The 11,775-nt window shown below is 46.7% G+C and overlaps 1 protein-coding gene across 1 annotated transcript; it reads left to right on the top strand.

Moving 5' to 3' along the window:
* Positions 1-5,095, top strand: LOC110153112 (zinc finger protein 250-like). The gene is made up of 2 exons (XM_055160152.1): positions 1-225; positions 4,274-5,095. Exons 1-2 carry the CDS (start codon positions 39-41, stop codon positions 5,005-5,007), a joined length of 921 nt encoding a protein of 306 aa, XP_055016127.1. The 5' UTR covers positions 1-38; the 3' UTR covers positions 5,008-5,095.
* The last annotated feature ends 6,680 nt before the right edge of the window (positions 5,096-11,775 follow it).

Below are 11,775 nucleotides of genomic sequence, written 5' to 3'. Positions count from 1 at the left end.
TGTAAACAGCGGAGACAGTCGGGGACATCGGGGGAGACATGACCAAACTGGACCTGCTCAACGTGTTCCTGAACGAGCGTCTGTCCGCCGCGGCGCAGGACATCTTCCGCGCGGTCAAGGACACGGTGGCGGAGTACCAGGGCGAGCTGCTCCGGGCCCGGGAGGAGAACCAGCGGCTCCGACAGCTCCTGGACGCGGCGGTGCAGCGGCTCCTCCTGCGGCCAGGTGAGCGGCGACTGCGCGGCTCGGTCCAGACACCCGGAGGAGGAGGAGGAGGAGGAGGAACCGGACCGGGATCTGGGTCAGGACCAAAAACCGGGCTTCAGGTGTTTCCTCAGAGCTTCAGGTTCAGGTTCAGGTTCATGTTCATGTTCGTCCCAGATGTGCAGACTGTCACGAACATCTGGAGCGTCCACCTGTGCACGCGCGGAGGAGGAGGCCGGTGTGTCCGGTTTTACGCACAAGAAAACGAGGACTAAACCAGGATTTAACCAGGACTAAATCAGGGCAGAACCGGGACTAAACCAGTACTAAACCAGGACTAAATCAGGACTTGAACAGGGCTGAACAAAGACTAAATCAGGACTAAACCAGGACTAAACCAGGACTAAATCAGGACTGAACCAGGACTACATCAGAACTACATCAGAACTACATCAGGATCAGGACTACATCAGGACTGAACCTGGAATAAACCAGGACTAAACCTGGACTGAACCTGGACTAAACCAGGACTAAACCAGGACTAAACCTGGACTAAACCTGCAGGACTAAAACCAGGACTAAATCAAGTCTGGACTAAACAAGGACTAAATCAGGGCAGAACCAGGACTACATCAGAACTACATCAGGACTAAACTGAACCAGGACTGAACCTGGAACTAAACCAGGACTAAACCTAAACAGGACTAAACCAGGACTAAACCAGGACTAAACCAGGACTAAACCAAAACCTGGACTAAACCAGGGCAGAACCAGGACTAAACTAGGACTACATCAAGTCTAAAGCAGGACTAAACTGGGACTAAACGAGGACTGAACCAGGACTACATCAGGACTAAACCAGGTCTAAAACAGAACTAAACTAAGACTAAACCAGGACTATGTCAAGTCTAAACCAGGACTAAAACAGGACTAAAGTAAGACTAAACCAGGACTAAACCAGTTTAAACCAGACTAAACCAGGACTTAAACCGACTAAACAGGACTAAACCAGGACTAAACCAGGTCTAAACCAGGACTAAACCAGGACTAAACCAGGACTAAACCAGGACTATCACGGTTTGTGTCTAATCTCATCCTCGCCAAAACTAAACAGGAGCATAAATGATCAATTGTTTTGCCAAAAAACAGAAACCTGTGTTTGTGTGAAGATGCAGGAATCTTTAGGGAGTTTATATGTTCATAAATCATGTAAAATAAATAAATAAACAGTAGTTCTCATTGATTAAAACAGATTTGCTGAATATTGTTGCACAGAACAGTTAAAGACCCTGGATTCTTTTCTAATCGATGTTCTGATGTCGTTTCCTCATCACAAACGGACCTGAATATTTAGACCCAGATCTTCTCTCAAACAGAAAACACTCTGTTCCACCTTGTGATGTCATCATGTGGTGTTACGGGAAGTGCTCCATTGTGTTTTTAAACTCCGCACACCTTCACTAGAATCATCTGGATCATTTAAGCGTCTGTTTACACGAGAACATTTGCGGGTAAAAACGACAAAATATTTGATCAGAAGTGTCTTTAGTTTAGACGGTGATGGTGTTTTTGGGCCTTAAAAACGCAAAAATCTGAAACCAGCCTCCAGAGTGTAAAAGTTGAATACTATCCTTCGTAGAGTTTCCGTCTACACTGCCCAAGACGGAAAACTCTGGTCAGATCTGCTCAGGTCGTGTACGCGTTTATGTCACAAACATACAGAACACAGAAACCTGACATGCAAACACAATCGAATTCTACACACTTTTGCGTCGCCGTACGCAGCAGATTTCCTCCCGAAAACACTCGACTAAACGTGGAACAAAAAGCGAAGACGCGATGCCACTTTTGCGTCTTCAGTTCAGACCGTCATCAGCGGGTTTCACTTCGTATAAACCGTCTGACCTCGCAGCATTGGGATTCGTTCACTCGACAGTCGGCGGGTAGTTTTTTTATTTCACCAGTCGCTGCTGTTTGGTCGTGTCGTCTGTAATGCGCCGCTAACGAGGATAACTGGTATATTGAGCTTTTCCCAAATCCCGTAGGAAGAAGGACAATAACGTCTTTCCCTTTGATAAAATTCACCAAACATTCTCTTTGTACCGACTTTAATTTCTCGATCTGGGGAATTGTTGACAACACAGAATGTCTGACTTTTCTCTGATTAACTGGTGCCTGAACTCACACTTCTGGGGTTTTTACAAATCGTCTAGTGTTTTCTGATTCCTGATCGAGTCACTGGAGAGAAATTAAATTACACAGAGGCACTAGGTGGTGTGAGCCTGGATAGCACTGTTGGGCAAGTTACTTTAAAAACGTAATGTGTTATTTATTACTTATTACTGTCATTTCAAAGTAATTTGTTACATTACAATATTACTGCATTTAAAATGTAAGGCATTACATTACTATTGCATTACTTTAAGTTACTCTCACCAAAATAACTGCGAAGATGCTGAACTTTTGCGCCATATATGGACTGAACCAGGACTAAACCAGGTCTAAACCAGGTCTAAACCAGGACTAAACCAGAGCTGAACCAGGACTGAACCAGGACTAAACCAGAACTGAACTAGGACTAAAACAGGACTAAAACAGGACTAAACCAGAACTAAACCAGAACAAAACCAGGACTAAACCAGAACTGAACTAGGACTAAAACAGGACTCACTGTCGGGACGGGCTCGGAAGGTGACGCAGGAGAAAGGAGCGGCTCTGCTCCGCACCTCATGGAGGTAAGAGCGGCTGTCGCCCGATCGCTCTTTATGGACTCTGCTGCTCGGGCTCGCGGCCCTGATTTCAGCAACTATTTGCAGGTACCCGACCCGTGTAAGACTCTGCTACAGCGAGTAACTTCTACCTTCCTTCAACGTGTCCAGAAGTCCAACTTTTTGTGCGATAGTGAGCATCTTCCTCTGCCTTTTGGGTGCGAGCGCAGAAGCCTTTGTCAGTGCAGAACGTTTTGTCGACGTTGTGGGTTTTGTCGGAGAGAAAACTTGCAAACATACAGCACTTCGGACGACTGTAAACCAGGTCTAAACCAGAACTGACCCAGGTCTTAACCAGGTCTAAACAGCGTAGAGTTCTGTGTCGGTCCTTTCACCCGCTGTTACCTGAAGGTCTACTCGGCCACGTCTCCGGTGTTTCCCCGCTGCTGATATCGCGGTGATTTTAGCAAATTTGTATGAAGAAAAACACACCACTTCGATCCAGGTTAAAAAAACATTGTAACGCGAGTTACTCACATTTGTAAAATATTACAATTTTTTCCCCTGTAATGCCGAACATTACTGCGTTACAGCAAAAAGCAATGCGTTACTGTAATTCGTTACTTTTATAACGCGTTACTCCCAACACTGCTGGATAGACACATGGAGCCTCAGCCCTGGAACTAACAATCTCAACTGAACTAAAGGTAAAAGGAGCTGTTCACTTGAAAACTACTGTTTCATGACATCACAAGGTGGAACAGAGCGTTTTGAGGTTTGCAGATGGAGACAGACTCAAACATGTGAATGAAACAAAAACAACTCCAGGTTTGTTTCTGAGGAGGGAACAGCACGACTTGAAGCTCACAGGGCTCAGTTTTGTTTCATATCGGAGCTTTTTAAATCTTTTTAATCTTTTTACCAACTCCATCTTGGTAAGAGTTCAACCTCACTGTGATGAATTTTCAACTTGAGAGATGAACATCACCACAGCGGTTTGTCAAAGCCTGATCCCGTCAGATCTCAGAAGCTCAGGTCCAGGTCTGGTCAGGACTTTGGATGGAGACACTGGGAAAATCAGGAGCCAAAGGAGACACCAGTTGTTGTGTCCTTAGGCAAGACACTTCACCCACATTGTCTAGTATGAAAGTGGTGTGTGTGTGTGTTGATGATGGTGCAGATTGGCAGCCTCACTTCCGTCAGTCTGTCCCAGGGCAGCTGTGGCTACAGTAGTAGTCTTACAACCACAGAGTGTTGAGTGAATGAATAAGGATCTTAAAGGTGCTGTATATAAATGCAGTGATTAATGACTGAATTATTGATCTGTGATTGTGTTTCTTGTGTTTGTTGTTTGTGTGCAGAGTCTCAGTCGGAGGCGTCTCCCGCGGGCGCCGAGCGTCTGGGGCACGAGTGGCGCTGCGCCGTGGAGCAGGCGCCTCTGGTCAAAGTGGAGCCCGCAGAAGAAGACCAGAGCTCGGCCTGCGAGTCGCCGCCCGCGCCCGTCCAGATCAAGACGGAGCGGAGCAAACAGGAGGCGGGCGCGGAGCACACGTCGCCCGCGCACACGCCCACGCACGCGCACACGCCCACGCACACTTTAAGCAGCCTCTGTCCCACCGGCAGCGGGCACGGCGCCAACCCCGCCCGCGCGCCGCCGTCCCGCCGCTCCCCCGAGCCCGTGCCCGGCCTGCACCGCTGGCACAGCTGCGTGGAGTGCGGCAAGAGCTTCAGTTTCGCGTGCCAGCTGGAGGTGCACATGCGCTGGCACACCAAAGAGAAGCCGTACCTGTGCACCGTGTGCCGCAAGAGCTTCACCACGGTGAGCATGCTCAAACGCCACCACCGCATCCACACCGGAGAGAAACCCTTCCACTGCCACGTCTGCGGGAAGAGCTTCAACCAGTCCGCCCACCTCAACACCCACTTCAGACTGCACACGAGAGAGCACCCACGAGAGCACCCACGAGAGCACCCGCGAGAGCACCCGCGAGAGCACCCGCGAGAGCACCCGCGAGAGCACCCGCGAGAGCACCCGCGAGAGCACAGGGACCCCCGGGGCAGAGGGGGGCGCCGCAGCTCTGCCCTCTGTAAATGACTCATGAAAATGGAGCTTTTGTTTGTGTTTAGTCTCTAGTTTCTTGTTCTGTTGGTCTCGTGTGGCTGTGGAATAAAAACGTCCAAATGTCAAACGCGTCTGAGTTTCACCTGGATTCACTGAGTTTTACAAACCGACGCCCTCCGTGTTTTCTCATCAGGTGCTTTTCAGGGTTTGTCACTGTTCGAGGCAGGCGAGGGTGAGAAAACGCACAGCACACACGGACGGCCGATGTCCAAAAGCTTTTTTATTAACAAAATAACGTTTCGGCAACAGGCGAGTTTCATTGTTGACAAAAGCGCGCGTTGCATGCTGGGAATTATTTTGGTCGGCGGCAAGAAACACTAATTCAACATGACGGACGGAGCGAGAAAACACGTAAAGGGTATTGATCCTGGTTATTTATCCACTCTAACGGCAGAGGACCCAAGACCATTTGACCAGAAATTGGTCATAAACATCCACGGAGCCAAATCACCCTTTTCAACCCCGACAAAAGGTGGAACAAACCAAATTTCTGGTCAGAATCACCAACTACCTGGACAAATATTCACTTGGGCGATATCCACAATGACTTGGTGGAAACTCCTGGGCCATTCACAGCAGAAAAGATGAAAACCTCCAAGAGTCTCGATGTGTTGTTGAACTTGTTGGAGTCCGCGGTTTGTTAGGATCTTCTACGTTTGCTCTGCGGATGTTTGAAAGTCGTTTAATTCACCGTTAGCGGTTCTTTTCACTCAGAATACGTGTTTCTATTTGTGCATCCGATAATGCAGCAGGAATTTACCGTTATCGGGGAGAAATACGCGAGGTTACGCACTGTGTTTGACGCTATCGTGTTTCTTGCCTCTGACCAAAATATTTCCCAGCAGCAACGCGGGCTTTTAATAACAATGACGTCAGCTGAAACTCGCCTGTAAAAGCCTTCGTCAGATATCTTTCTTGTCTTGGACCACAGCACACAAAATAGTTGCCAGCCCAGGTGCCCATATCCCCCTTCAATGACTGGGAGGTCCCAGAGTGAGGTCACCCAGTCTCTTTGGGACCGAAACGTTATTTTGTTAATAAAAAATCTTTTGGGCATCGGCCAGTCGAGTGAGCTGTGCATTTTCTCACCCTTGTCTGGCTGCTTGTTGCATTTGCAGCTCTACAAGACCTTTTTGGTGTGTGTTTTCTGTTTCTTTTGGTTACTGTTCAAGGCAGGAACACGTCGACTTTTGCATTTGTTTTTACACAAAAGTCATGTCTTAAGAAATAATTCAATTATTTTGTCCCGAACAGAGGGAGAAGTCACAATATATCACTGTCCACACCTGTACACACACACACACACACACACACACACACAGATCTTTAGACTTGTTCATAAAGTGGTGAGAATGATGGAAAGTCAGGCCTGGTCTGTGTTCTTCCAGTAACATTGTGCTGTTTTGTTTTCTTTAGGTTTGTTGAGGTTTGTTGCTCTTCACTTGTGTCAGGGTTGTGCAAATATTCAATAATCTTCTGAAATAAAGTCACGTGTTTTGACAGAGTGACAGATGGAAGAAGAAACCCGAGGCTCTGATATGTTTAAACTTCTATGTGCTTTTTATTATTGTAAAATTATTATTTTTGTATTTCAGTGTCGAGTTTCGACGTCATCAGGTCACGTGACACGAAGAAACCTAAAACAAAATATTTCATTGTTTTGTTGTCAGATATGTTCTGCAGTAACATGTGCCGCCTGTAGTTTGTTTCATGTGAAGGTGAATCAGCAGGAAACAGCGGGACGTGATGAAAACAGAGTCTGAACTTTAATGCGCAGGACGCACAGACGCTCGTGTCGGTGAGTTGTGTGTCTGTGTCTGTAGTTTGTCTGTAGTTTGTCTGTAGTTTGTCTGTTGTGTGTTTGTTGTGTGTTTGTAGTTTGTGTGTCTCAGGGTGGAGGGTGAAGGAGACGAGCCCAGTGGAGCCGCGTGCACACGCACGTGCACGGACACGCACACCGGAACATCAGCTGACCGTGCGCGCTGACGCGTGCGCGTGCAGACGCTGTGCGGACGCGCGCGGAGGAGGATGGAGCAGCATCGCGGCGGGGAAAGGTGCGCTCTGACCGGAGGGACCCGGAGCACCGGAGGAACATGGCCGCGAGCGCGAGCACAGGTGAGTGCGCCGGGTTTTCGCACGAGGACACACTTGTCTTTCCACGCACGCGGCAGTTTGGCACGCGGGTGCGTGGATGTGGGCGCGAGGCGGTTGTTATGGTGTTTGGAGACGCGCGGCCGCGCCTCGCGCTGCGCATCTTCTCCGATCACAGATTGTCGCGGCTCTGCGCAAACAGCGCGCGGCTCCGCTAGACAGAGCCGCACACGGACGGACGGGCGCAGAGTTTTACCGCAGTGGGTGTCTGGAAGAGGCACTGCGGACACGCGCCTGGGCCGGGACACGCGCCTGGGCCGGGACACTGGGCTGGGCCTAAACCGCAGGGCGCACGCGGCACTGACACCGGCCCAAGGACAGAGCCTCACCGGGACACCGCATCCTCCGGAACCACCGCTCCTGCGTGACCTTGTGGCTCCAGAGCCACGTGCAGAGCCGCAGGGGCTCACCGTGTGAGAACTACAAGTCCAGACTCACCGTGTGAGAACTACAAGTCCAGACTCACCGTGTGAGAACTACAAGTCCAGACTCACCGTGTGAGAACTACAAGTCCAGACTCACCGTGTGGAAACTACAAGTCCAGACTCACCGTGTGGAAACTACAAGTCCAGACTCACCGTGTGAGAACTACAAGTCCGGAACTACAAGTCCAGTCCGGTAATAAGTCCAGGTTAGGCCTGAGCTTCAGCTTCATCAGACCCGGAGCTTTTCTCTGGTGAATCTGAAACATGTGGAGGCTCCAACAAAACAACAAAACATCAACACCAGCGTCCTGACGATACAGTATCGATATAATATCGGCACATGCAATGAACGGGACGTGATGCCACTTTAAACCTCTGTGTGTGTGTGTGCCTCTGTGTGTGTGTGTGTGTGTGTGTGTGTGTGTGTGTGTGTGTGTGTGTGTGTGTGTCTGTGTGTGTGTCTGTGTGTGTGTGTGTGTGTGTGTGTGTGTGTGTGTGTGTGTGTGTGTGTCTGTGTGTGTGTGTGTCTGTGTGTGTGTCTGTGTGTGTGTGTGTGTGTGTGTGTGTGTGTGTGTGTGTGTGTGTCTGTGTGTGTGTGTGTGTGTGTGTGTGTGTGTGTCTGTGTGTGTGTGTGTGTGTGTCTGTGTGTGTGTGTGTGTGTGTGTCTGTGTGTGTGTGTGTGTGTGTGTGTGTGTGTGTGTGTGTGTCTGTGTGTGTGTGTGTGTGTCTGTGTGTGTGTGTGTGTGTGTGTGTGTGTGTCTGTGTGTGTGTGTGTGTGTGTGTGTATGTCTGTGTGTGTGTGTGTGTGTCTGTGTGTGTGTGTGTGTTTCTTTTAAATACTCAGCTACATTTACTCAAGTAACTTTTTGAGAGCTTGTACTTTTACAGTAGCAGTGTACTTTTACTCGTACTTGAGTAATCTTTATTGAAGTAACAGTACTCTTACTTGAGTAAAAGTTGTGCTTCCAGTTTGAAAACGCCACATCTTTGACTTACTTCATGGTTTGTAATTCCAGTTTCTTCCATTTCAGTTTATAAATGAGATTTTTACTTCTAGTAGTTTTTCTTTCATACTTTTTTAGTCTTACTTGAGTCATTTCCAACATCTACTACTTCTACTTGTGTAACATTATTTTAGTGTAGTGTTACTTTTACTTGAGTACATTTGTTGGCTTTGGGTTTTTAGGCCCGAGCCCCGACAGGGCGTAGGGCCTATTGCTTCCGCTCAGCGGAGCGAATGGGACGGGACGTGCGCATGTCCGAATGCGACAAGACGACATGCAACTATGTCCACGGTCGCCCCCGGCACCAACAGCAGTATCCCAGTAACCCACGCCCAAGGCCTGAGCCATATTTACTACTGCTAAAATGAATGGAAGTCAATGGGAGGTCGGGGGCCGACCCCGACGAGATGGTCCAGACGCACCCGTCACTCACCAATGACCCCACGGTGACGTGGGGAAGGTCCAGAGCTTTCAAAAAACGTATAATATGTTGTCCTAATGTTTTCGGATATATTGTTTTTGCTCGAATTATTGAAATTATGAAATTTGAAACATTTGTTAAACTCTCTGCCCTGAAGCTACTTCATGTGAAAATTATTAATTTGGTGCATTAGCGCCCCCTATAGATTGAAACAAAATTTAATATGGAAAAAATTCATTTGCTCCCAAATAGTTGCTCAAAAATTTCTGAAATTTTGCACAAAATTCCATTTTGGCATCCTGATCCAAAAGTCAATGACACCCATGTCATATTTTTTATGGCGTTGCCATAGCGATGGCATAAACTCTCCATTGGTAAAATCTACTAATTCTGGCACAAAACGTTGGCCAATTCCACTCAAATTTGAATCGTTGATTGACACTCCGACCCTCAACACATTTATATAAGAAAATCTCAGATGGGCGCTATAGCGCCCCCTAGGGAAATTGCATGGTAGTGCAAACATTTACTTTGTTGTACACATATAAAATTTGGTACACAGATTCATGACATGGTCTTGATCAAAAAAAGTCAATGACGACCCCATGCCGTTTCCCATCGTGTTGCCATGGCGACAGGCCAAATATCTGCCCTTGCCAATAGGCCCAACAAAAACTTTGGCGTAGCCAAACCAAATTTGGTACACAGATGCATCATGGGAATAGGAACAAAAAAGTATATTACGCGGTTGCTAGGCAACCAACAGGAAGTCGACCATATTGGATTGATCGAGCGACCTGTCCTCGTACTTGAACGAACTCGTCCTTGGGCGTTTGACCCAGACAGAATCATTCTGTATCATCTAGACAAGTGGGACATTAAAAGTTGTTAAAAGCTTTTTAAAAGGTCACACGGTGTTGCCGTGGCAACGGTGCAAATTTCAGGTTTGTTTTTGGGGCTCACCATCAAACTTCAACGAGTGATAATTTGCACAAACTTTGGCCGATTTCACTCAAATTTTAATCATGAGTTCACACCTCAACCCTGAACAGATTCATGTAAGAAAATACAAAAATGGGTGCAATAGCGCCCCCTGGAAAATTTGTATGTAAAAATAAGGTTTTATTTGTCACAGATATACAAAATTTGGTATCCACATTTGTGACATGGTCTCCATTAAAAAACTCAATGATGCTCACATCCCATTTACATTGTGTTGCCATGGCAACAAGCCAAAATTGTATCCTTGCCAATGGGACGTCCTTACACAAACGTTGGCGTAGCCAAACCAAATTTGGTATCCACAAGCATCATGGCAATAAGAAAAAAAATGTATATTGTGACCACGCCCCTTTACAAACCGGAAGTCCGCCATCTTGGATTTTTTTTTTTTTTTTTGCCAAATTTTGAAAATTGCAGAAAATTAAATTCAAGATTTTAGGTTTAGGGTTGGGGCTATGGTTAGGATTATGATTAGGGTAAGGTTTAAGTTTAGGATTATTAGGGTCAGTGTGAGGCGCGGCGTTTGCGGGGCGCGGCGTTTGCGGGGGCGCGGCGTTTGCGGGGCGCGGCGTTTGCGCACGCGAGGGCCGATCATCGCCGCTTGCGGCTATATTTATTATTATTCTGCTCTTTAAACCCTAATTTGACCCCTAAACACGTTCAAAAACTCACCAAACTTGGCACAATATGCAGAAGTGGCGAAAAATTCGATAAAATATAGGTTTCGTGCACGGGCATAAAAAAATGGGGCCACAGCACCACCTGGAAAACGCAAAAATTTCGCGCCTATGGGAGATGTCCAACTTTGTCGTAGAGCCACGAAATTCGGCACAGACATTCATCATGTGAAAACAAACAAAAAATATTATTATGGCCACGCCCCCTGACAAACCAGAAGGCGGCCATCTTGGATTGAAATTTGAGTCCGCGTTTTCGCTGACATTGAATTTGAACGAACTCCTCTGAAGGCGCTTCACCCACAGGGCTGAAAATCACCGTACATCATCTAGAGAAGTGGAACATCTAAAGTTTGCTGATTTTTTTTGATAACTGTCACGGTTTACGTGCGGCGAAGCCGCAAATTTCTGTCAAAATTTCGCCTAATTTCAAGGTGACACTCACACAGACTTAGTCCGATCGTGCTGAAATTTGAATCACTAATGTGTGATCTCAGTCTGAATATAATTGTCAGGGAATTTACCCTAAGATATCAAATTACATTAAATAAAGACACACCAAAACGAGACAGTTAATTTACTTGCGCAAGGAGAGAAAAGCTGTCATCTACGCCGTCTGACCCTACATCTCTGACAGCTACTCCCCAACAGCAGCTTTTATTGAAGTCGTTTCACAGATAACAATACAGTACATTATGTTACACTCATGATGTTTACCATTACGTTGTTTCTCCTGGTACATTATCTTAATGAGTCAGCCGACACATCAGCAAGATCACCTGATACAGCTTGAACACAACAAAACAAGACAAAAACAAAAAGCCAATGTTGCTTTTTGTCAGAACGGAAAAACCCAAAAACGCAATTGTTGATAACTTTAATCACACACACAAATGATTATGATTTTCATAATATTTAAAATAACACAGAAATTCTTTCACAATAATACACTATAAAACATATGAAAAGTGAACACTATAGCGCCCCCTACCATACACATGAAACGTCAACATTATCGGATTTGTACTAAATTTGGGAATTCAATTCTATTAATGACTAGA

This window comes from Boleophthalmus pectinirostris, unplaced genomic scaffold, assembly GCF_026225935.1.
Source record: "Boleophthalmus pectinirostris isolate CB_2022bp ecotype Guang Dong unplaced genomic scaffold, ASM2622593v1 HiC_scaffold_3, whole genome shotgun sequence".
NCBI lineage: Eukaryota > Metazoa > Chordata > Actinopteri > Gobiiformes > Gobiidae > Boleophthalmus > Boleophthalmus pectinirostris.
The sequence above is the reverse complement of the archived record's forward strand: the minus strand, read 5'-3'. Positions and strand labels throughout refer to the sequence as shown.